At 45.8% G+C, this 26,142-nt stretch overlaps 2 protein-coding genes across 2 annotated transcripts in view; one reads left to right on the top strand and one right to left on the bottom strand.

The window, feature by feature from the left end:
* AVEN (apoptosis and caspase activation inhibitor) overlaps positions 1-20,170 on the bottom strand; it is a 99,548-nt gene extending 79,378 nt beyond the window's left edge. The window contains exons 1-2 of the mRNA XM_054400697.1: positions 19,968-20,170; positions 19,653-19,713 (exon numbers count right to left, since the gene is read on the bottom strand). Of these exons, the coding sequence (XP_054256672.1) occupies positions 19,653-19,713; positions 19,968-20,170 (264 nt within the window). The remainder of the gene's footprint in view (positions 1-19,652; positions 19,714-19,967) is intronic.
* A 3,517-nt stretch (positions 20,171-23,687) lies between these two features.
* On the top strand, positions 23,688-25,298 carry CHRM5 (cholinergic receptor muscarinic 5). Its single transcript, XM_054400476.1, has one exon. The coding sequence runs from the start codon at positions 23,688-23,690 to the stop codon at positions 25,296-25,298; it is 1,611 nt and encodes a 536-aa protein (XP_054256451.1).
* The last annotated feature ends 844 nt before the right edge of the window (positions 25,299-26,142 follow it).

The raw sequence follows: 26,142 nt of genomic DNA, 5'->3' as shown, positions 1-26,142 counted from the left end.
AAGACAAACACAACCTTGAGTCAGAATGATGGCAAATGAAAGCAGAACTGCAGTTTTAAATGTGTTTCATAGAATCATCAGGGTTGGAAGGGAACCTCAAGGCTCATCCAGTTCCAACCCCCCTGCCATGGGCAGGGACACCTCACACTACAGCAGGTTGCTCACAGCCACATCCAGCCTGGCTGCAAAAACCTCCAGGGATGAGGCTCCCTGGACAACCTGTGCCAGTGTCTCACCACCCTCATGGTGAAGAACTTCTTCCTAAGGTCTTATCTATATCTCCCCTCCTCTTGCTTGGATCCATTCCCCCTACTACTATCACTACCCAACATCCTAAAAAGTCCCTCCCCAGCTTTCTTGTAGGCCCCCTTCAGATATTTTTACAGAAGACAAGGTACTAGTACAATTTTGTTGATCCTGATGCATGTTCGTAGGTATTTAGAATCAAGATATTCTTGCCTACAAGAAATAATACAGAACATTATGAAACTGTCTAGACAGAGCTGGAACAGAGTGACAGAACTTGAAATGCAATTTGCAATGATACAGACGAATAGGAATTTACTTTTTAAATCAATTAGTTAATTTTAAAATTGCCAAACAATAATTAACAAGCTCCAGGCAGACCTAATAGCAGCCTGCCAGGACCTGAAGGGGCTCCAAGAAGGCTGCAGAGGGACTGTTCCCAAAGGCCTGCAGGGACAGGACCAGGGACAATGGTTTGAAATGAGAGCAGAGCAGATTGAGATTGGATGTGAGGAACAAATTCTGCACCAGGAGGCTGCTGGAACACTGCAACAGGTTGCCCAGGGAGGGAGTTGAGGCTCCATCCCTGGAACTGATCAAGGTGAGGCTGGACAAGGCTGTGAGCAACCTGATCTGGTGGAGGATGTCCCTGCTGAGTGCAGGGGCGTTGGACTGGATGAGCTCTGGAGGTCTCTTCCAGCCCAAGCCATTCTATAATTCTCTCCATACTCCTCTATCTGATAGGGTGCCATGAAGCATGCCAACACACACCACAGACACATGCCTCACCACACTAACAATGAAAAAGGAAATAAAATCTTGGCCCCCACATTATTTTGCCTCCAAGTACCCACTTACTGTGTGAGATGTGAATGACTGCAGCTGATTAAGAATTGCAGAAGAAAGAGACTATTTTCTCAGTACTAGTTTAGTGAAAAAAACCACCTCTAAAAATACTCCTTGCACTCAGTAAAGCTGTAACACGAGCAAGCACCAGGAGGCTACAAGTCACAGCTCATCTTCTCACAGATCATTAATATTATTTCCACAAGCTACAGCCATATTTTGTACAAATCTTATGCCTCACTGAATTGGAACAAGAGCTTCTGTTAGAACCTAAATATCTTCCTTAGACTTACTGAGGCAGAACAAAAAAAAATTAAAAAAAAAAAAGGGTAGCCCCAGAGGGATACAGCTTGGTTACTTGATTTGTAACCACTGCTGTCAATGGCAGACCTTTCCAGGAACTAGAGAAGATGTCACAGATTCTGCTGCTCACTTCCCACTGCCCTCTCAGAAATACCTCTGGCCCTGCCAGCACATAAGCTGCATCAAAATGAACCAACCTCTGCCACACCTTGCTGAAGATTTGTACTGCAGCTTCCCAAGACAGCAGTTTTCAGACTGTTGACTCAAAGATAAATAAACTTAATAACCATGCAATGCATGTTCACAGGAGGAAGTCTCAAAAGCTCTCTTCTCTAAGACAAATGGACTTGGGGACTTGGTAAAGCCTGTCAAGTAAGGATTTCTTTTGGACACTGCCTGTTGCAAGACTTTGCTCATTAGATCCAGGATTCTGAAGACAACAAAGCCAGCAGCTAGAATTTAGCTCTACTCATTTAGATTAAAAGTCTGAAGTGAAGGGCGCTTGCTGGGGTCTGTTGTGAGAAGAGTGTCATGACAGACTCAGCACTCATTCTACACTAACTGGGAAACTCAACAGGGAACCAAGCAGCTGCCTTTACTGCACAAGTCCTTCCCCAGGGCTGAGTCATGCTGTGAGCAAAGAGCCTGGAAGAAGCCTTGTTCAGCTGCTCTCTACAGATAAAGAGACTTCTGATTTTCTAAACTTGCCTAGCCAATGCCTTTCCACCAACACAAGACCAACTGTATGTTTTCCTTAATGCAGTGGAAACAATCATATGAAAGTTACTGCAATTACACAAACTCATCAAGGAATTTATATCCAACTGTCACATGGACCTGCACAAAACCTGCCAGCTCTGAACTCCTTTCAGACTGACAGCTCCTTAAGAAAGCTGCCTGTGCTTCTCACCTTCATCAAAACCAAGAGTGCAGACATAAAGCAGAAGCCTGTCTTGACAGGAATAACAGCTTTCCAGAAAACCTCACAAACTAAGAGGACAGCCAGCAAGCTTATAGCCTTTTCCCCCAGACTACTGCCTGCTCCTGTGTCCAGGCTGACTTTGCCCGAATCAGGGGCTGGATGTATTGCACAGACATTCATCCACTGAGGTGAACTTGTATGTCATATTCTAAGACCAAGTGATACTGTGGTGGTTTGGTTTTCAACCACCACACAATTTGGAATTAACCCCAGGGAGGAAATTACCACAGGATGCAGAATTTGCAAATAAAATGAAATTATTATTTACAAAAAAACAAACAAAAAGTCATAAAAGGTAATAAACATATACAAAAATATATTTACATATAAAACTAGACGATAACCCAGCTAACCCCCCCTTACAGACCCCTCTGTCTAGACCACAGCCTGAAGGCCATGCTGCCTTACCTTCCCCACTGCACCACTGCTATAACCCAATCAGTCAGTGCAAGAGAAGCAGAGGCAAAGTTCAGAGGGCAACAAAGAGGGAAAAAACAGCAGAGAGCCAAAGAAACACACTGTGTTTTCAGACTCTATAGGAACATTTACAGGCCAATGGAATAGGATAAAGATAGCTCTTATTATTCTGTTCAGTTCAGCCCCTTGAAGAGTCCACCCCTCGGACTCTCTCAAATTCTCTGGAAAAACTTATTTACAATTAAGACATTTGCCTTAACCTGTAACAGATATTTAGTATTCTGGGTAGCTCTTAACCTGTAACATACATTTAGTTTTAGTATTCTGGGTAGGTTAAGGAAAAGTTCTGCAGAAAGTTATTTGTTCTTACCAACTCTGCTGTTCCTAAACAGAAACATTCTGAGCTTCATTACAGACTGCCTGTCTTCAGAAATTGCTTCAATTCTTATGTGTTAATGTCACAGAATTATAGACTAATCCAATCTGAAAGGGATTGCAAGAGGTCACCTTGTCCCTCTACCTGCTCAAAAAGAGGTCAGAACTGAAACCAGAATGAGCAGGTTGGGGCTTTGTTCACTCAGGGCTTGAAAACCTCCAATCATGCACCCAATTCTTACTGTTCCATTTGGTGGTTCTATTCCAGCACTTCTGAAATTGCAAAAGCAGTTATATGAACAGCTTTAACAACAAACAACTTGTCAAACACCCACAGGAGGAGTTCTGTAACATCAAGGAATCAAAGTTATTGAGGGCATATATTCAGTTTAAGAGTTAAGAAGAGACTTTAAAGAAGATATTACTATTTTGCTAATCTTCAGGAGTCAGTAAGACAGCCCCTTTCAAGAAAGAGATCTGCTAGGAACTGCTTTGTACTCCTGCAATGAGATCAATCATAAAGTAAATTATGACTAATCATGTTTTAAAAAGCTGCAGCCACCAGCAGAACTGAGGAAATTTTGAGTATTGACTCTGACCCTCAATGGTCATTGCATAAACTTAAGAGAGTCTGCTCAAAAGAGTAAAGTTTGGAGAACAGGTCTACAGACAAGTCTAATATTTAGTCAGCATCCCATACACACAGAGAGAGCAAAACCAACAGCATAGGGTAAGGACTGAGCTGCTGGGGAGCAGCTCTGGGGAAAGGAATCTGAGGGTCCTGATGCATAGAAGGACACCCATGAGCCAGCAGTGGGTCCTTGTGGCCAGAGGTGTACTACAAAGGCTGTGGCTAGTGGGTTGAGAAATGTTCTCCTGCCCTGCTGAGGCCACATCTGGAATGTTGTGTCCAGTTCTGGGCCCCTCAGCTCAAGGAGCTCAGGGAACTGCTTGAGACAATCCAGCACAGAGGCACAGAGCTGCTGCAGGCAGTGGAACATCTCCTGTGAGGCCAGGCTGAGGGAGCTGGGGCTTGGAGCTTGGAGCAGAGGAGCCTGAGGGCTGCCCTCACTGCTGGGGATAAAGATGTGCAGGGCTGGAGCCAGGCTCTGCTCAGGGGTGGCCAAGGACAGCACAAGGGGCACTGGGGGCAAGCTGGAGCAGAGGAGGTGCCAGGGGAACAGGAGGGAAAACCTTTTCCCTGTGTGGGTGCCAGAGCCCTGGAGCAGGCTGCCCAGAGAGGTTGTGGAGTCTCCTTCTCTGGAGACTTTTCAACCCCACCTGGATGTGTTCCTGTACCCTGCCCTGGGTGACCCTGCTCTGGCAGGGGGGTTGGAGTGGGTGATCTTTCCAGATCCCTTCCAACCCCTAACTCTCTGTGATTCTGTGAACACAAATCCAGCAATTCTCTACCAAGATCAAAACCAACATATCGAAGAAGCGTCAGGGTTTCTCATGCAAGGCAAAATATCTCAATACAGTATTGCTTTTGTCACTAGAAAAATAAGAAAGAAAAACAACTCCACAAATCCCCCAAAACCCACCATCCAAACAAAAACCCCCAACAAACCACCTTTCAAAAAATTTCAGCTCTGATATATTAAGAATTAAGTGTTCTCTAAAACATTTTACACTTGACTAAAAAAATAACCATTTCCTACCTTTAACTTGATAATATTTACCACCAAGTTAAAAGTGTAGAGGGTTTTAAATGCACCTCTTTTGTAAATCAGCAAACACATTATTTTTTTCTCAGGATTTCAAACCATGGAAATAATTAATGTTATTTCCCCACACTGATGTATTTTTTTCAACTTGCACAGCATTAAAGCAGAAAAACATTCTGCAAGACACCAACCAGCTGAGTATCCTTTGAAACTGTACAGCTAACTATAGCATGGCAGGAAAACAATCAAGAGTTTTCTTCCATTTCCTACTGCTAGCACTCTGCCAGCTGAAGTTCTTCCTATCAGTTCATGTCAGAGAAGCACAAACAGTGGTTAGACAGGCTGGAAGCATGCCATGAAACAAGGGATCTGGGAAGCAGGTCCCCTCTTCATATCCGGCAGCAGTTCTCCACTAGCCTGGCTAAGTGTAAGCCGTGTCCTTGGCTTAAACTTCCTGCAATGTTAAACTTCCTCTTCTAAAGCAGAGTTTGTTTTCTCTTTCCGCTAAACATTTGACTCTCCATTGCCATTCCTGTTCCATGGAATCCTTCTGCAGGCACAGGTGTGCCTTGTCAGATTCACATCTTTCAACATTTCAGAAGGATCCTTTGCTACAAATATTTATGCTGATTGGTAAAACTTCCAACAAGAACTTTAGACCATTTGCAGCTGGTTTCAGTCTCCTTTTTCAGTTAGTGCTTTAGGATGGTCACCCGGACATGCAATGCATCATCTGAGAGTTTCAGGATACAAGTATTGATCTTTGGGTCACAGTGGGAAATTCTATCTTAAACACTCAACATCTGTCACGTCTTCAGATCAATTATCACATAACAACAGCACACTGCAAACAAATACTCACATGGTGAAAAATTAAGCTGTGAAAGGAGGCACTATCAATAGGAAGCCCTATAAGGTACTACAAAAGAAATCACAGGGGACAGCATTCTGCTCTCCTCCCTGCTCTGTTTGCAACACTGTCAGCAGCTCATTCCCTACACTTTTCATCTTTCATTGCTAATATACTGCCTTTTCCCAATTCTAATTTCACCTTCTACTGAAACCCCTCACATCTCTCCTGCCCTTGTGTCCAAGTGGCAGATCCAGCTATTATGCATTTTTTAAATTAACTTGCTTTATCACATTGGTGGTGTGGCATGATGAAGCCATAGGGCTGCACTTACAAAGAGCCTCTTCTGATGACATTTTCAGAAAGGGCTGTCAAAAAGGCATCATTCTGAGGACCAGTGCAGAGCCAGAGAGTAAACTGATGTCCAACAGATGATATAAAAGATATTAAGGATAGAAAGCAGATTGCCTAACGTGCAAACAAATTTGTGTAGCTATAAAGTTGAATGCAAAACCACCTATGAAGGAACAAGCAAACAGGATATATATAAATTGAATGACACTGATCAAAAAATCAGGTCACACTAGACAAAACAACCAGGTATGACCAGCAACATTACAGCAAAAAGATATCATCCTCAACTCCCAGACTTTTAAACAGCATTTCTGAGACCAATCCTAAAAATAATCTCTTTCTTTAGGCAGCAGGAAATCAGCAAAGACACACAGAGTACTAACCACCCACTTGAGAAATAGACACCAAGCCCCTTCTTCCTCGTCTTAGGCCACTCAAAGCTGTTTTTCTCCTTTTCATTTCCATAGATGTCTGCAAACCCTAAGTCAATACAGTGATGCCAGGAAAGCAGAAATGAGCAAACATGTAATTCCAAGGACATGCTTCCAAACTTAGAGACTGCAACACCTGTCTCATAATCATGGCAGACTTTCCCTGACAGTTCAAAACCAGCAGCCACTCATGCCCTCCATTATCAACTTTCTCTGTGCAAGGCAGTAATCTCCTTCCTAGCACAAGCTCAGCAAAGAGGAGGAACTAATCAGAGTTCCCTCAGGCACCCTGCAAAGTACTGTCCCATTATGCAGCAAATCCCTGCTAAAGGTCTGGTTTGTGGTGGGTTTGCTTCCTAGAGATAGATTTGTGTAGAATTCACATGTGCTGTAGTTCAAAAGACAGCTGTATGATGGAAAATGTTTCTCTCTGATGCTCCTCCAAAACAAAAGGCAGCAACATACCCTGCTCCCTGTCTTCAAGCTCTTTAGCAGTATAGCTCAAGGGTGGTGTAGGAATAGTGGAGCTCCTAGAGCAGGATGTCCCCAGCTGCTAGAAAATAGTTTAAGAATGAATGATGAACATACTTGAGGATTTTGTCTATATATCAAAATATCAGCACAACACAGATTACAAAGGGCATAAAGACATCACTCTGTCCTGACTCAGGTAAGTCAGAAGCAGAATTTTATACCACCACCAATGTGTGTCATGCACTTGTTCTGAAAGCTATCACCTGCTGCAGGGCAAAAGAAATGCAGGCAGTATTCAAACTCCCTTACCAGCTCCATCACCACTGTACATTTGTGACAGAAACACAGAACTTTCTCCAGCAAAAATAGCTGTTTGCCCTGAAACGACCTAAGAAGAGATGGGGACTGGGGCATAAGAGAGTGAAATAGCAAAACAAAGCACCTTGGAGAGAGAGTGTAAATAAACACAATCCCTGTTTATTCAGCTGCTGCATAACGACAGCATTTTAGCCAGAAAGTGGAAATCAATTTGATTCCCTTCTCTGCACAAATGCATCTCAAGTCACATCTCCCACACCCCATGAAAATACAGTAACTCCCAATGCTCTGAAATGCCTAGAATCATGGAATCACAGAATTGTCAGGGTTGGAAGGGACCTCAAGGCTCATCCAGTTCCAACCCCCTGCCATGGGCAGGGACACCTCACACTACAGCAGGTTGCTCACAGCCACATCCAGCCTGGCTGCAAAAACCTCCAGGGATGAGGCTTCCACCACCTCCCTGGGCAACCTGTGTCAGTCTCTCACCACCCTAATGGCAAAAAACTTCTTCCTAATATTCATTCTGAATGTACCCATTTCTATTTTTTTTCCATTCCCCCCAGTCCTGTCACTCCCTGACACCCTAAAAAGTCCCTCCCCAGCTTTCTTGTAGCCCCCTTCAGATACTGGAAAGCCACAAGAAGGTCTCATCAGAGCCTTCTCTTTGCCCAACTCTCTCAGTCTGTCTTCATAAGAGAGGAGTTTCAGCCCTCTGCTCATCCTCGTGGCCCTTCTCTGGACACTTTCCAGTACCTCCAGCTCTCTCCTGTACTAGGGGCTCCAGAACTGGATGCAGTTCTCCAGGTGGGGTCTCAGCAGAGTGGAGCTGAGGGGGAGAATCACCTCCCTCTGGTTGGCTTTCTGGGCTGCAAGTGCACACTGACAGCTCCTGTTGAGCTTCTCATCCCCCTGCACCCCCAAGTCCCTCTCCTCAGGGCTGCTTTCCAGCCAATCCTTGCCCAGCCTGTGTTTGTGCTTGGGATTGCCTCGACCCAGATGCAGGACCCTGCACTTGGTCTTTTTGAACCTCCTAAGGCTGGCTTGTGCCCACCTCTCCAGCCTGTCCAGGTCCCTCTGGATGGATCCCTTCCCTCCAGCTGTCTGCTGCACCACACAGCTTGGTGTCATCAGCAAACTTGCTGAGGGTGCACTCAATGCCTCTGTCCATGTCACCAAAAAAGATGCTGAACAAGACTGGTCCCAGCACTGGTCCCTGAGAGCCTCCACTTGTCCCTGGCCTCCACTGGGACATGGAGCCATTGACAGCCACTCTTTGGGTGCAGCCATCAAGCCAGTTCTTCATCCACTGAATGCTCCATCCATCAACCCCAGACTGCACCAGCTTGGAGACCAGGATGTGGTACAGAACAGTGTCAAAGGCTTTGCTCACATCCAGGTAAATGACATCAGTTGCTTGACCTTCATCAATTAGTGTTGTGACCTTGTCACAGAAGGCTTGTCAGACAGGATCTGCCCTTGGTGTAGCCATGCTGATTGTACCCAATCACCTCTTCCTTATTCTTCTGCCTCAGCAGTGCCTCCAGGAGGATCTACTCCATGATCTTACTGGGCACAGAGGTGAGACTGACTCATCCTGTAGTTCCCTGGCTCATCCTTTTTTCCCTTTTTGAAAATGGGAGTTATGTGTCCCCTTTCCCAGTCAGTGGGGACCTCCCCAGATTGCAATGACTGTTGGGTCATGGTAAGGGTATCATGTTTTTACACAAAGTACAAAGGGACTGAAGTAAAGCAACTGAGGGAAATTCAGTTCCAAAAGCATTTAGAGTCCCATGGCAGGTTACTGGAGAATGAAAACAAACAAACAAACAAACCCAGTTGACTGCACTTTGCATTTGAAAGTGGGAAGCAAACAGACCGCAGTTCGAACTTCTTCCCATGCTTCAAACCCCTCATTCACTCCTCACTGCACACTGGAACCTTTCCATCCTGCACTCTGCCTCTCAAACAGGCTCTGCAGATCCACTGGCTGCCCTTTCACACCAGAGCATCAGGGCTAATGGCTCTGGAACCTTGTGCACAAGCAGCTTCTAATGTGAAGTGGCAGAACACAGGGCTGATTTGCTCTGCTTTGAGAAGCAGCCAAAATAACACATTACTTCAGTAAGAGACATTTTTCTCTGCATCATAAACAGTATTTGCAGTGACTAACAAAGAATACAATGAGGCAGGAAAATAAACATTTATTATTGAGGAGCACAATAATCTGCTTTGCTGTGTCACTGGAAACAATTAAACCACTTTTCATTATACTTCTTCTTGAGGGTTTCACTTAATTTACATGAGATCTTATCCCCTTCCAATTATTCAGCAGAAAACAAACATTTGTAAAAGTCACTGAAATCCTTGGCAGCCAGTGCAGACAAGTCACTATAGGTATTTGTAAAAACTTTTGCTTATATGTTTCATTTTTGTCCCAGACTATACCTAATGAAATGCAAAACCAAACACAAAAATCTTCAGATTGAATATCTTGTGTACTACACTTGTGATATTTCAACAGCATTAGTAAGATTAGGTAGTGCTCCAAAAGTTAAATGTATCCCATCCTCAGAGCGAGTTGAAGATAATTTCTTCACAGGTGTTAATAGGGATGAGGTCAGGTCACACACATTTGTGTGCTCACTGACTTCTCGCATTGGCGTGTTCACCTACTGATGAATCTGAAGTAGGCCTCCAGTGACTTCAAAGCATTGTGTCTCATTAACAGAAACAATTTGCTTCCTTAAGGCTCACAATAGCTCTAGCAGTACGAGTTCAAGTTTCTATTACAAACCATTTTTCAACTTGAGGGAAAAGGGAAAAGCTAACGCTGGGGTTTTTTTTCTTTAGACTGAGGAAAGAAAAGCCTCAAGAGAGGTTCTTTCACAAAAAGAGAAAAAATATCCCTGCAAAGAGTAATCCTCTTCACTAGTCTGCTCTATTGGTGACCTTTAGAGAGATCTACCAAAGCTAAAGAGAAGCTTAATTAGCAGAAAGGGCAGCTGAGAGAACAGGTAGCATGAAGGGGGGAAAAAAAGTTTTTAATCTTTATTGTACAGGATGAGATTTTTTGAAAAGAGGGATGAAATCCTAAGAACATTTCATAAAAGTTGGGATACTGGAACTCATCTCTTTGGGCTAGCTAAAGATAGAACTAACCCAGAGAGACATCCTATTCTGAAACTTATGCTTTGCATAGCAGCAATGATGCTGCAGTTCAAGGGAAAAACATCTCCAGAATCACAACAGAAAGAAACCCCTTCTTGAAGGTTTTACACTGTCACTGCTCCAATGCTCACCAAGTATGCTTCTAGAAGCTGTCTTACTTACTTCAGTAACAAAACACAGTGATTTATGAATTGTCATACAGGGCATTCAAACAATTAGTCATGTGTAGCCAGTTACAATATGTAAATAATGAAAAGAAAAATCTATATCCTTAAAAGTTCTTATGCTTCTTATACAGCTGCCAAAAAAAAACCCAAAACCCCACAAAACCCAACCAAACAAGAAACCCCCAACATTACTCCTATCTAGAGAGAACATCTGTGAAAAGCGTATCACTAAACAAGGCTCAAATAAATCTACCCAAACAGATGCAAACCTATCCAACACTTTAACTCCATGTTTATTCTGTGACTATCAGCCTCTTGAGAGGCTCAAGAACAGTAATGTTCTGTTTTACACCTCCCACCAGCTGATGCTGGACCACTGATGTCTTCGCATTCACTCAAAAGTCCCTTTGTTAGTTGTTGATCAGACCTGAACGCCACTCACTGCAGACATTTGGGGAATCACCATGCAAATCTCAGACACTCCTTCCTCTTCATGTCTGACTGTTTTGGAGAGGGGTGGGGAGGAAATACTCTGAAAGATATGTTTTCCTAAACAGCCTTAAAGAATGTGCTTCCCTAACATGCAATAAAGTAGCAAAGAATCATTGTCTGCAGACCCAACACCATTACAAAACCAAGGAGTTAAAATGTCATTTCATTTTGCCACTGATCTAGAGTGTCGTTCTAAAAAGGAGGAGTTGCTGCACAATGATCTCAGCACCACTGGGAAACAGTGCTAAGAATGATTTTGACCTGGCTGAAAGTACAAACATCCAAATTACCTGCAAGGTAAAGGAATACTGGGCTGTACTTGCTGGGATAGTCCCAGGATTTCCTATGCACATCACAACTTTGCCTGCAAGAGTCTGCACTGGTTGCCAGCCCTAGGTGTTACAGAACATTAACTGCAGGAGGACTTTACATCCATTTTGCAGCAGTGAGCTCTAGACAGTGCTCAGCTTTCTAGACAGCTGATAGACAACCTCCCCTGTGGTTTGTTCCATCAGCAGGGAAACCACTTGGAGTCCACCAGTATTACACTCATCTAGTTCCAACCCCCCTGCCATGGGCAGGGACACCTTCTACTGGAACAGGTTGCTCAAGGCCTGAGTAATTTGAGTAGCAGTCTGAAAAACCATAGAAAATAAATAAATAACATTGAAAAATCAAACCCTTAAGTTTGCCAAGCAATCATCAAGACAAACATCAAGATCTCACAACATGCCAGTGACAGAGCAGTAGCCTAGGAAAAGCTGTGGGCCCAGATCACCACTCCTCGCTCTGCAAGATACTCCAGGGTTAAAGAGAGCCTGTAGAGTCTGCAACTCTATGGTTAGCCTCTGGGAAAAGTGAAGCAGGAATAGAAACAGGACTTGAGGCAAGGTTCTCACACACTTCAGCAGATTTATGGGTTTCACCAGCACTATGTATTATTAAGTCCACCCGCAGAAGACTTAAAGCCTTAGTTAAAAAAAAAGAAAAAAGAGTGAAAAATCACAAGCACATAAAAGCACAAAGGAATCACATACATGGAAAAGAACAGTGGGAAATGGATCCCCTCTATGTCTTGCCATAAAAACACCAAATCACACTGACTTGAAATCCTTTGATTATGAAAACCTTTAAGAAATATTCCTCTGTACTTGTTATAAGGCTCTAAATCACCACTGAATCAATAACCAGTAATTCTTTGTTTCTTTAAAATACAGTGAAACCTGCTGAGAGCCAGAAAAGTCAGTGCAGCACCATTAGATTGGCTGGAAACCCCTAACTGGGGTCCTGACACCACCCAGCTGCTTTGTGAGGGAAACAGCAGCAGCACTCTGTGGAACACTTTTTTATTTAAATTTCATCACTTCTACCAATTTGTGTGCTCTTTGGCATAAATATCTCCTATGTCTCACTGGATGGACCTGATGTTTGATGTTTTCTGGGACCAGCCACTCATCCCAGCAGCACAATAAGATTTTTTTTTTTTTAGCTCAGAATTACCAAGTGTTCCCTACTTGCAAATAACTTTCCTTTGGAGTCACGTTTGCAACGAATACCCAGTGGCAAGTCCTAATAACTCATACCTATGTGTGATTGCCATACGGTCCATTGTACGCTCAGAAAACATCACCAGGGGACGAGAAAAACCTTCGCACCCACGCCGGGCACGTATCCTTACCTCAGCCTCCAGTGCCGGCTCCCTCTCTGCACGGGCAGCGCGACCCGCCGGGTGGCGGCTGGGCCGCCTGCCCCATCTGCTGGTGGCCACCAGCACGGCTGCAGAGCCAAAACCCAGTTGAAGATGGATGGATGTTCTTACAGCCGTAGCCTTAGGGTTTCCCTAAATTCCAAGATGTTCACTTAATTATGATGGGAAGCTCTTGGGAGAGCTTCACCATTGTTCACGGTGTTACCATTGGACATCCCATCTGGACAAAATCCACTCCATTTTATAGGATATTTGACTCTAACTAAGGTTCTGGTTTAAAGGTGTGTTTCACACAGCTAACAAAATACGGAGCTATAAAGTGATTTGGTTAAGCTAGTAAATTTGGGGGGCAACCGGTTTGAAAGCTATCAAATTCCTGCCCCCAGGACTTGAGGGGAAAAAGAGGAACAAAAGCATTTATGTAGGTGAGGACAGCAATGTGCAGCCATCCAAACTATAAAAATACCCAAGTTCTTCCCAAGGAAGTCACCAACACAACTTTAAAAGTCAGACACAAAGCTGTTATGCAGCAATGATGCTGTATGCTCAGCTGTGTAATGGAAAGCTTTCGGTACAGGCATCCCAAGTTAAACCAGCAGGGAAGTTGGTAAAACATCATGAAGGAATCACAATAAACCTCCCTAAACCATTCCACACTAAACGTTCAGGGGGTATTATGAAAGATTGCAAACCCCAGAGCTGGAAAAAGCAGGTTTCACTATTATCCTGAAGCTGAAAAGAATAAATTAACTCTGGCTGGATAAAATGTGTTTATCTTTTTCCATTACAAAGATAACCTTGAAAAAAGGAAAGAAAACAAGGCTAAAAGAAAATCAGGCTCTGACAAGTGGTTACACAGCAGCTCTGCGGAGCAGCCTCAGTAACCTTCACCACAATCTCAAAACCTTTGACAATAGTTTTCAGTACTGATCTCCATTTACTTCCTACACAATGCATTACACAATCCGTCAACCCCTTCAGTCACAATTTTGTTCTCAGTGCCCAAAGGAAACCTCCTCCTCTTTAATAGTGTTTTCTTTTTCTTGTCCTGACTAAACAGATCTGTTAGCATCAACCTTTCCACTTTGTGCCACATTGCTACCCAGGCTTCCCCAAAGTGTCCCATCTTCTCAGCCTCACACCTTGCTTCAGTCTTGCTCTCAGAACTTGCCTCAGCTGCTCCAAATCTTGCAGAAGCAGAATCAGTTTTTCAGTGTGACTGCACTGCTAATCGATACTTTCTCAGCCACGAAGCTGTGGCTCCCTTCTTTAGAGCTGCAGCTTAACCAGTCACATACCTCTGTAGATTTTTCCTGTGTAAATGTAGTTGTTATATTTAACCTTGAATTACACCCTGCTACAGGCTGTTTCTGCCATTTGTTGAGGCTGTTCTGTGCTCCAACCTCCCGTCTGCAAATCTTAACACTGTATATTTTACTCCTTCATCTGAATTATTAATAGAAACACTGTGCACAAGCAGACACAGAGCCAAGGCTTGCAGAAGCCTATTTCATCGACAGCAGTTTGACACTGACCCAACCCTGAAGAAGTTTCTAACCACTTGTTCACAAACATTTCAAGAGGCTTAATCTAAATCAACACACTCAGAGTAAAATAATCCACATTTCATTCATAATCAGTTAGTGCCTCTTCACATCTTAGGAGAGACAATCCTGAGAAGAGAAGCTCGTCACACATCATTAGTAATCAAGTACAGCTCACAAATTGATGCACATTAATCAAAGCTGTTTCCTAGTTGCTTTTGAGCACATTTACATAAAACATCAAAAGATTTATTGTGTTCCAAACCCAAAAATCTGTGATACCCTTATCTGCACAAGCTCTGCTACAGTGTTCTCAAGGAAAGCAAATGTGTCTGTATTTGAAAAACCCAAGGTTTTGTTCCTGTGCCTGTGAACAGATGGCTTTTTGCAATTGCTTAGACTTTGAAGGTTTAGCTCACACTAATTAGGACAAATTTACGTGATGCTGACAGCATTAGATGTTTTCTTACATCAGTCCTACATGCACATGGACCACAGGAATGAAGATATTATAAACACTAAATAAAGGCGATGCCATCTTGGAGCTAACCATAAAGGAGAAAGTTTGCACTAAAATGGGTCTGTCAACCTCCACTCTGTACCAATAAAGCCAACACAGGAACAGTGAAACAGACCTGCCAGCTCCAACTGCACTGAAGTAACAGCACATGCACATGGAGGGTATGGCTGAAAGAACATTTAGTGAATTGCAAATGTAATAAACAGAAAGGACAGGAATTTTCCTCAACAGGCAGTGGGCAAGGATCATCAAAATAAAATCCAGCACCAGGTCCACAAGTTCATAAAGTTGGTTTTGTTTGTATATTTCACAGAGCAATTTAAAAATGCTACAAATACAGAAAATAGGAATTCCAAGAAAGTTAGAGAAGGCAGAAGTGGAGGATAATATTGGGCCGATCTCAAGCGGACCTTTAACTATCAATTCCACATAATTTTACTAAAAATTAATACTTGTAACCCTGTTTGGTTTGTTTAACGCAGAGTAGATGAACTGAGTAGACAAACCCAATGGAAAATGATTCAAGATGAGAGATCTCCAAAGCAATTGGCCATTTGGTATAGCAGCTGGGCATAACGGGAGTTGGGTTCGTTTGGGAGGGAGTGCACAGAACCTCAGTAACCACGCCAGGCAAATCGACACACACCCTAGTTACAGGAAGACCTAGTGAGTGCAAGAGCTTCTCTCCTCTTCACAAGGAGTAACAACACTTCTCTCTGTGCTCTGCAAACCAATTCCATGGTTGAGACAGGCAGCATCTTGTTTTAAGAGAGGAGCTGGGGAGTTCCTCAGGGAGCGCTCTCCTGAATTGCTGAGAGAAAGAATAAAAGCTTTCATCTATAACTCTGATCCACAGCTGGGCCTACCAGGCAGCGTATGGGCAAGTCAATTATTCATGAACAACACTGATCTCCTACATTAGCACCCAGCAGAGGAGGGGAGAACTCACTCAACCAGCACTGTCTCTCGGGCTTTGCCAGTAGCGCAGTTGGTTGCCCATTACCAACCCGAGGGAATCTGAGTACAATCACAGCAGTATAAAACAGGTAAAGTGGTGTCCAGCCTCCACTGGTTCACAGAACAATGAGACTTCAACGTGCCACCACTATACTTTCCTCTCCCTGGTGCACAGGGCAAAAATAACATCCTCCTGTAGCTTCAAACACATGATTAGAAACAACCAAATTAAAATATCCAAACCCAGCAAATCTGAAAGAAACCAACACAGGTTTGAAATGAATGCCAGAAATTAATGCAGCTGCCCTCAGCAGTGGTTAGAAAGGAAGGCAGCTGCCCTCAGCAGTGGTATGAAAGGAAGGCAGCTGCCCTCAGCAGTGGTATGAAAGGAAGGCAGCTGCCCTCAGCAGTGGTATGAAAGGAAGGCAGCTGCCCTCAGCAGTAGTTCTAAAGGAAGGCAGCTGCCCTCAGCAGTAGTTCTAAAGGAAGGCAGCTGCCCTCAGCAATGGTATGAAAGGAAGGCAGCTGCCCTCAGCAGTGGTATGAAAGGAAGGCAGCTGCCCTCAGCAATGGTATGAAAGGAAGGCAGCTGCCCTCAGCAGTGGTATGAAAGGAAGGCAGCTGCCCTCAGCAGTGGTATGAAAGGAAGGCAGCTGCCCTCAGCAGTGGTATGAAAGGAAGGCAGCTGCCCTCAGCAGTAGTTCTAAAGGAAGGCAGCTGCCCTCAGCAGTAGTTCTAAAGGAAGGCAGCTGCCCTCAGCAGTAGTTCTAAAGGAAGGCAGCTGCCCTCAGTAGTGGTATGAAAGGAAGGCAGCTGCCCTCAGCAATGGTATGAAAGGAAGGCAGCTGCCCTCAGCAGTGGTTAGAAAGGAAGGCAGCTGCCCTCAGCAGTAGTTCTAAAGGAAGGCAGCTGCCCTCAGCAGTAGTTCTAAAGGAAGGCAGCTGCCCTCAGCAGTAGTTCTAAAGGAAGGCAGCTGCCCTCAGCAATGGTATGAAAGGAAGGCAGCTGCCCTCAGCAGTGGTATGAAAGGAAGGCAGCTGCCCTCAGCAGTGGTATGAAAGGAAGGCAGCTGCCCTCAGCAGTGGTATGAAAGGAAGGCAGCTGCCCTCAGCAGTGGTTCGAAAGGAAGGCAGCTGCCTTAGAAATATTGCTGCCAAAATATGGTGCAAGTTAATGCCAAATTCTACTTCCCTGTCAAAACTGTACAGCTTTTGCAAGAGTTTTTAATGCAGTTTGGATTTATTACCACACTTCACCTCTAACTTTGTTTGCATTTTACTGCTCTCTCCATAGCAGTCAAGAAACCCAAATACAGTTATTTAATACAATTTAATGTAGATTCTGTAATAAAGCTTTTTGTAACTGAAGACACAAAAAAGGACAAACTTCTCAGGCAATGACTAAAGAGCCAGCAAGAATTACTTAAATTTCCAACTCAGCAGCAAGTGTTTTATCAACAAATGGGTTATAAACAGACACAATGGTAAATTTGCCATAGCTTTAAAACTACAGAAGAGCCTGGACACAGAATTATTTTCAGGAAATAATAACAGGTCATCTAAATCTTGATTATGCAATGCTAGAACGATCCCAACCTATCAGGAAAACTCCTCCAAAATGCCCAGTTGACACTGGCAGTGTGGAAATGCAGGGTATAATCCTCCACAGTTCTCACCCCAGAAAGCAAAAGGGCTGGAATTGCCCTTGGAAACCTGAGGTATTACAAAATTACAGCCTGCTCAGCCTCCCTTCTCCAGTGAATTTCAAAACCCATTTGAAAAAACAGTAAAGGAGAATTTCAGAGAAGCACGCAGCAAGAAGAGCGATGTAGTGAGACCACTCACATTTCCCATGTTATTATCCAGCCCTCCAGGTTTGCAATTTACATATCCCCACTGGAGAAGATCTGAAGGCTGTTGCTGAAAGACAGCCAGATCTCCTCACACACAAACACTTACTCTGGGCCGACACCCACTCTTCCTGAGCTGGCACACTTGTGTGAAACAAGGCACTGCTGAAAAGAGAGAACACTAACTGGGAACAAAAGGGGATTATCTCCTACCTGGGAAGAGCTGAGTCTTTTCAGAAAACACAGGCTAGCACACACCAAAGAAAGTACAAGGGAACTTGTCTGGCCATGCAGACAGAAGACAGAAGAGGATAGAAGGAGGAGGTCCTCCCTGTGGTAAACAATGAGATTGGTGCAGAGGTTACACTAAACAGCAGCAGCTGCAGACTGGCACAGCTGTGGACACCATGGCTGGGTTTTTGGAAGCCAGTCCCATTCGAGCTGCTACAAGATTTGTGGCAGGTGTGCTAAGAGACCATGCAGTGCTCAATATCAGGAGCTTCCAGTGCAGGAAGAGCACTACACTTAAATAATCTTTAGTAAAGTTCTGGGGAAATCTTAGTTATTGCTTCATTTCTAAAGACCCAACCCTGGCCAAAACCAAACCAAGACACTGTACTGGACTAAGATGGAGAGCATGCCAGAGTCAGTGACACTGTGATGAAGCAAAAGATAGTGCAAGCTGTCCCAATACAGATTTTTTACCTGCTTCCCGAAATTTATCAAACAGCAATCTAGACAAAAATTAATACATAAAACATAATTCCCTTCCTGAGTGTACCTTTTAAATAACAGAGTGGGTTCTGCTGGCTCACCACCACCAGAGAGAACACAGACACAAAGGCATTTGAACTTAGCAACAAATGGCTGAATGACTTGGAAAAAAAAATCATTCCAGGATAGAAGTTTACTTAGATAACACAACTGCTGGATTTCCCTCTGTGGCTGATAAGGGAGCATTATTGTTTCACACCCAGAATCCAAACCTGCCTGCACACATCAGAATGAACTCAGCAATTTGTATCACTTACAAGTGAAATTGCCAAGCAGTGCTCTAGCTAACAGCACTGATCCCACTGCATCTTTTATCTCTCACATCCTGAGTGCTAAAATGCATCTCCAGACAACCACAAGAGGGATGAAGAGTTAACACTTTTTTAAAATCCACCAGCAGCTGTGAGAGTTCTAATACAGATAAAACATTGGCTGGGCCAAATGGAAGTCACAGCTTCATAAAAGTCAAAGTGAATCTAATCTATGCAATGCTGCAAATAGGGCAGCAGCTGGTCCATCTCCATTAGGGCTCCCTGTGCTGCCAAAACCAATCAGTATTAGGTCATCATTGTCATCTTTTTGCCAGTTCAGGGACATCCCAGGTTCCTACACTGCAACAACACTACCAGAAGCAAGGCAATCTGAATGGAGTCGTGTCAGAGCACTGATAAATGGAAACTGTTTTTAAAGGTCCAGTGTTGATCTCATGCTGTGGTGAATACTAGGAAGCATACAAATATCTCTACAGGAAATTGAAGGCGTAGCTGTGGCAAACTTCGGCATGTCTGTGCTACTTATAAACTGCTAAAACATTTCATCATTAGTCAAAGCACAGCCATTAACCTGTGTTCAAGTTAAGTACATGTATCCAGAGCAACACGGATGCCACTTCTGCAAGAGCAGCTATGCCACGTCTGCATTGCTAATCCCGCAGGACGGACAAGACACACCTTCATTCAAACTTCTCATCAGCTCTGCCAAAACCGACCAGCAATTCCTCATCTCTGTGGGCAAAGAGATGTATTTTTCAGATGCACTTTTCGAAATCAGCTTTGTGTTTTTCAGCACAGAATTATAAACGTATTTTGGCCAGAAAATTCCAGTTCCCCCTGCAGCACGCAGCTGCTGGCTGCTGCTGTTCCAAGGAAGGAAGGGAAGTGCAGTTGCCAAGCCAAGGTAACGCTGCCAGTCCGAACGCCCCACATACCCTCCCCACCACCTCAGCCCCTCGGAGGGGCCGTGGGAGACCGCTGCCCGGCTGGCTCCACCTCGGGAAGCAGCAGGAGAACTAAGGGTCGCACCCCAACCCCAAGGGCCGCGGGAGACCGCTGCTCGGCTGGCTCCACCTCGGGAAGGAGGAGGAGAGCGAAGGGCTGTGCCCGAAGCCCAAGGGCCACGGCGGGCCGCTGCTAGGCTGGCTCCACCTCGGGGAGGAGCAGGAGAGCGAAGGGCTGTGCCCGACGCCCAAGGGCCGCCCCGTCTCCCCCCGCTACCGCGGAGGGCGGGCTCTGCTCCTGCTTACCCGGCGGAGATGGGGGGCGGTGTGTGGCGGCGCTGCCCGCCGACCTCGCGGCTCTCGCCTGCCTCGGCCCCCGCCTCCTCGGTGCCCGTGAGTGCCGCCTCTTCCCCGGCCCCCGCCTGCTCCGCGGCCTTGGCTGTCCGTGCCGCTTCCTTCAGCCACCGGCTCAGCTGCCTTTTCGGCGCCGCCGGGCCGCCGGCGGCCATGCCGGCCCCCTTCTTTGCGCGGCCGGCTGCCGCCCCGCTCAGCCTGCATGGCCGGGCCGCAGCCTTCCCCCGCGCCGCCCGTGCCCACGCCGGTCTCCGCCTACTGCCGGAAAGGGGACGCCCGCGGAGGCCGAGAGAGGGAAATGGCGGCGCGTGGCCCGCGTCCTCAGCAGCTCCCCCTGCCTGCGCTGCACAGCCCCAGCGGCCAGCCAGCCTGGCGGCGGGGATCTGAGCATGAGAGCATGTTAGGGGTTGGAACGGACCTCCAGAGATCATCGAGTCCAACCCCCTGCCAGAGCAGGGCCATAGAATCCAGCACAGCTCACACAGAAATGCATCCAGAAGGGTCTTGAAAGTCTCCAGAGAAGGAGACTCCACAACCTCTCTGGGCAGCCTGTTCCAGTGTTCTGAACCCTCACAGTGAAGAAGTTCCTCCTCGTGTTGAGGTGGAACCTCCTGTGCTGGAGTTTCTCTCCATTGCCTCTTGTGCTATCCCAGGGTGCAACTGAGCAGAGCCTGTCCCTTCCCTCTTGACCCCAGCCTTCAGATATTGATAGACATTGATCAGATCCCTCTCAGTCTTCTCTTCTCCAGACTGAACAGCGCCAGGGCTCTCAGCCTCTCCCCATAGGGCAGTGCTCCAGTCCCCTCAGCATCCTGGCAACTCCCCCTGCCTGCGCCGCACAGCCCCAGGGGCCAGGCTTGCCCGGCGGTGCCCCGAGGCCTGCCCCTCTCTGTCTGAGGCGAGCTGCTGGCAGGCACCACAGGCACCCTTGCCGGTGTCACGAATGCACATCAAATAGCTTTGCACCTCCGTTTCAAGCATAACACATTTAATGCTTCCAAAACAGCACTCCTGTCTCACCAACCACGTGCAAATCAGAATCATGTTGGTCGGAAAAGACCTCTAGGATGGTTTGAATCCAACTGTTAACACTGTCAGGTCCCCACTAAACCACATCCTGAAGCACCACAACCTGGCTGCTATATTGCAACTCAATCAGGCTGCACAACAGCGAAGAAAAAGTATCCCTCTCAAATCCATATAGTGAGTTCTAGCAAGGGCAAAGTCATGTTAATGTAACCTTAGCAGTCTGGATAATGATGCCAGTAAGTGACAGTAAATACAAAACCACAGAATCCATCAAGTTAGACCCTTAGGATCTTTGAGTCCAGTAAACCTTACACTGCCAAATCCACCACCAAGCCATGTCCCTAAGGACCACATCTACATGTCCAGGGATGGTGATTCCACCATCCCCCTGGGCAGCCAGTTTCTTTCAGTGAAGAAATTTTTCCTAATATCCAACCTAAACCTCCCCTGGTGAGGCCATTTCCTTTTCTATTGCTTGTTACTTGGTCTTTTTCCAGCAGACAGCTTCCCAGCCACCCTTCCCCAGGCCTATAGTGTTGCATGGGGTTGTTGTGCCCCAAGTTCAGGATCCAAAGTTAACTTTCAGTAGCAAATGAGGGAAAAAGCAACTGAGCTTCATCTGTCAGTGTTGCACACAAGCCTGCACTGTGTATGTGAGCAGCCTCTTGAGGAGCATCTTGCTCTGAGAACGCAGAGCATGGGCACAGGAACAGCTTTGTGCCGTAGAGCTAGACTGGTTTGTCCTGTTCTGTGTGAACCAGGTGGGCACTCAGGCTGCCTTCAGAGAAGTTCCCCAAATCCCTAATTGCAGGTATGTCTGATGGCTCTCAGCCATAGCAGCTGGCACCTGCCAACACACATTAAAACAGTCACACATGGCCAAAACTCATGGACGGTTGTGTCTCCGAACCTGTGCCAAGGGCGGCTTGGTTCCGGGGCACAGAGTGCAGCACATCAGTAAATTAGCTTAGCGTGACTCCGGTGCCACACAAGCACATAAATAGAGTAAGAGGGAACAGCACTGGCAAGCAGGTTGCAAAAGGCATCTGAATGATTTCTTGTGCAGCCAGCCACGGGCCTGGCAGACCCAGTGCTGAACCAGAGTTAATAAAAGCTGGTGAGCCCAAGCTGTGCCTGCATCTGTGGTGCAATTAATCTGTGACAAGAACAATCTGCCTGCAGATAACTGCGAGCTGATGAGATGTACAAGTTTTAACAGCTCCCATTAATTCATACTTACAGCTAGATTGAAAAAAAAATCACTAATATTTGGCAACAAATAGGAAATATCATTATAACTCACAAGCCTGGAGCTCGTGTGTCAACTATAATGAGACAGATAGCAAAGTCATGATAGTGTACATGTGCGTTTTCATTTGGGAATTTATTCCTGAACTCCCTGTTATTATTGTCTCTGATGACAGACAATTAATATAAACGATGTTACCATAGCACACAGAAGTCCCATTCACAGGCAGAATTGCCTTGAGCGATGCACAAAGAGAGAGCAAAAAGGTACCACTGCAAATGGTTAATAGAGCTGTTAGACAAAAGCTGACGGAATACCAGGAGATGACTGGAATGGTCAACATGCCAAGAAGAAGTCTTTGCATATCAGCAGGTCAGCTACTGCCAATTTTTATAAGCATCACAGTAAATCAGCTCGTTAGGGAGGGAAGGCTTTGCATGACGATAGCAAGAGCACTTTTTATTTAGAAATGGATTCTAGTTTCTATACCATATTGCCAGTGATCTCCCTGCCCAGCTCAGTTCAAGAACAGTTGTGTCAGGACAGCAATTCCTGCTGGCTCTGAAAGCTGCAGAGAGCCAAGTATACTGGTGGTCAGGGCGTATATTATCATAGACTCATAGAATCCTTTCTGTCCTCAGCCCAAACTAGCCAAATTGCACTCCCACACCTCACCCAATCAGTCTCTTCTCTCCCAAGATCTCCCAGTAAAGTCTTTCCTGCTTAACTTACTTTTTCAAAGGCATTTTCTTTGCCTTGCCTGCTTCCCTAACTCAAAGATTCCCCCTCAGCTGCTCCAAAGCTAACACCTGTTTCCAGCTGCCACCCTGCCAGTGTAATTCCTATCTCCCCATGCAACTTTCCTCTTACTCTCTGTTGTTGGTGACTTTGTATTTTCCAGAGATAATTGCTGAAACCTTGATATGTCTTCTGCATAGTCGTGTAGGAAACAACACAGTGACTCACTGCCTTTACTGCACTGCAAAGCTTTAGCTGTCTGTCTTTAGGAATATGTAGAGTGTCTCCTAACATATTCAAAATACAGGAGCTGCTGTGATTGATTGGCTCAAGCAGCAATGGTTGTTTTGATTACATTTAGGAGTGCCTTAAGCTGCCAGCACACATTGTTGTGGAGTGCACGTGTGTGGGCTTTAGTTCTGTGCACAATGGTAGGGACAGCAATCAAAGTGCAAGAAGAGAGCAAAAAATACACTGATAGATTGTTTTCCAAAGGGGTTTTGGTAACTCTAATGGAAGTTTTTGCTATTTAATGAGCTGCTTTCTTTTTCTATTTTTCCTTTGTCTTTACAGCTGCCTCCAAAAGAATGTTTTTTAGTACAAAAAGCAGCATGGCCCAGTGCTAAGATCCTGCTGACAGTACACCCAGAACGAGAATGGAAGTAAATTTATTCAGCAATTCTACTGTTGTAAACAGTTCATCCATCAACCATAAGCAGCTGGAAGGGCACAGCCTCTGGGAAGTCATTACTATTGCCACCGTGACTGCAATCGTAAGCTTAATAACCATAGTGGGAAATATTCTTGTAATGATCTCCTTTAAGGTTAACAGTCAGCTCAAAACCGTCAACAACTATTACTTGCTCAGCCTCGCCTGCGCAGATCTCATCATTGGAACATTCTCCATGAACCTTTACACGTCCTACATCCTCATAGGCCATTGGTCTCTCGGAAGCCTCGCCTGTGACCTGTGGCTAGCACTGGACTACGTAGCTAGCAACGCCTCGGTGATGAACCTGCTGGTGATCAGCTTTGACAGGTACTTCTCCATCACCAGGCCTTTAACCTACAGGGCCAAACGCACGCCCCGGCGAGCCGGCATCATGATTGGGCTGGCTTGGCTGATCTCCTTTGTGCTGTGGGCACCAGTCATCCTGTGCTGGCAGTACTTTGTGGGTGAGCGAACAGTGCCACCTGAGGAGTGCCAGATTCAGTTTCTGTACGAGCCCATCATCACCTTTGGCACTGCAATTGCTGCTTTTTACATCCCGGTGTCTGTGATGACCATTCTCTACTGTCGCATCTACAAAGAGACAGAGAAACGCACCAAGGACCTCGCTGAGCTGCAGGGCTCCGAGTCTGTGGCAGAGTTTGAGATGATAAAGCCTCAGAAAGCCTTCCTGAAGTCTTGTTTCAATTGCAAGCAGCAAAACTTAGCCAAAAGAGAGAGGTGTCAGGCTTCCTGGTCTTCATCCAGTCGAAGCACATCAGCCACGGTGAAGGTGTCCCAGGCAGTGAGCACGTGCAACGAGTGGGCCAAGGCTGAGCAGCTAACCACCTGCAGCAGCTACGCCTCTGAGGAGGAGGAGGAAGAGGAGGAGGAGGAGGAGGAGGACAAACTGGCCTCTGATGCAGTTTTCCAAGTAACTTACACCAGCCCATCGAAGGGGGAGGTGGAAGAGTTTAAGGAGAGCGTGGCTGCAGTTGGCAAAGGCCAGCCTGAAGAAGATGCTTTTGAGAGCCAGAAATACTTCCTGTCACCTGCCAAAGGCCACGCACAGAGAGGTAAGAAGTGTGTGGCCTACAAGTTCCGGCTGGTGGTGAAGGCCGACGGCAGCCGGGAAGCCAACAACGGCTGCCGCAAGGTGAAGATCACTCCGTGTGCTGCTGCCCTGTCCAAGGAGCCCTCCGTCAAAAGCATGGACCCCAACATCACCAGCCAGATCACCAAGAGGAAGCGGATGGTCCTGGTGAAGGAGCGCAAAGCGGCGCAGACTCTCAGCGCCATCCTGCTGGCCTTCATCCTCACCTGGACTCCCTACAACATCATGGTGTTGATCTCCACCTTCTGCTCTGACTGCATTCCCCCGACGCTCTGGCACCTTGGGTATTGGCTCTGCTATGTGAACAGCACTGTTAACCCCATGTGCTATGCCCTCTGTAACAAAACCTTCAGGAAGACTTTTAAGATGCTGCTTTTCTGCCAGTGGAAGAAGAAAAAGGTGGAGGAGAAACTCTACTGGCAGGGCAATAGCAGACTGCCATGACTGCTGTGACAACAGGGGATCAGGGGAAAAGAGGTCTTGACATGACCTAGCAAAGTGACTGTAATTCTGTCTTTTCAAAGCTCTTGATCTGTTTGTTTAGGGGTTAAAAAAAAATCTGCAGAGACATAAAAATTTTGCATGAAAGTGGAGTGCTTGGGATAAAAAGGAGTCAGCAGCTGCTGCGAGCAGCACAGGCTGGCTTGGATTATGCAGCAGATCTGCATTAAAATTACTGTCTATGGGGTCTCCTTTCTTTCAGCCTGAGAGTCTGTGGAGTCAGTTTTTAACTAGTAGAAATTAGAGTGGGATGCTCACCCAGTCATCAGGCCAGGCCAGGCCATCCAGTCTAGCTCCCTGTAGTGCAGAACAGTTCTTCCTGGGGTTCCTTGCTGCCATGTTGTCTGTTTAGTTTTCAAGGTACCAAGCAATGGAACTCGTGCCACTGTTGTGAGACTTTTCCCCCTGCTGCTGGAATGAAACAAGGACTATTTAAAGAGGGAAATGTTGTGATGTCCAGTACTAACTGGCTAGAGAGATTCACCATACTCCAAATGAACACTCAAATTGTAGGAGAATGCCATCCTGAGAGAATGTCCACTTCAAAGGGTGACATTTCTGGAGACACAGGAAGGGCTCATAGTGGAGGAAAGCAGATGATGTATTTTGTGTATGAAGAAGTCTCAATCTTGGTTCCACCTTGCAAGTCACTGTAAAAAGTGGTGATGGTCAGCAGATACACCCAAATGTATCTGTTTCCCAATGCCTCTGTCCTGTTGCTAGACACCCTGATGAAAAGTTCCTCTCCAGCCTTCCTGTAGGATGCCTTCATGTACTGGAAGGCAGT

This window comes from Indicator indicator, chromosome 4, assembly GCF_027791375.1.
Source record: "Indicator indicator isolate 239-I01 chromosome 4, UM_Iind_1.1, whole genome shotgun sequence".
NCBI classification, from domain to species: domain Eukaryota; kingdom Metazoa; phylum Chordata; class Aves; order Piciformes; family Indicatoridae; genus Indicator; species Indicator indicator.
The sequence above is the reverse complement of the archived record's forward strand: the minus strand, read 5'-3'. Positions and strand labels throughout refer to the sequence as shown.

What these genes read in the sequence shown, in the direction of transcription:
- CHRM5 (XM_054400476.1), top strand. Translation starts at nt 23,688, where the DNA reads ATGGAAGTAAATTTATTCAGCAATTCTACTGTTGTAAACAGTTCATCC.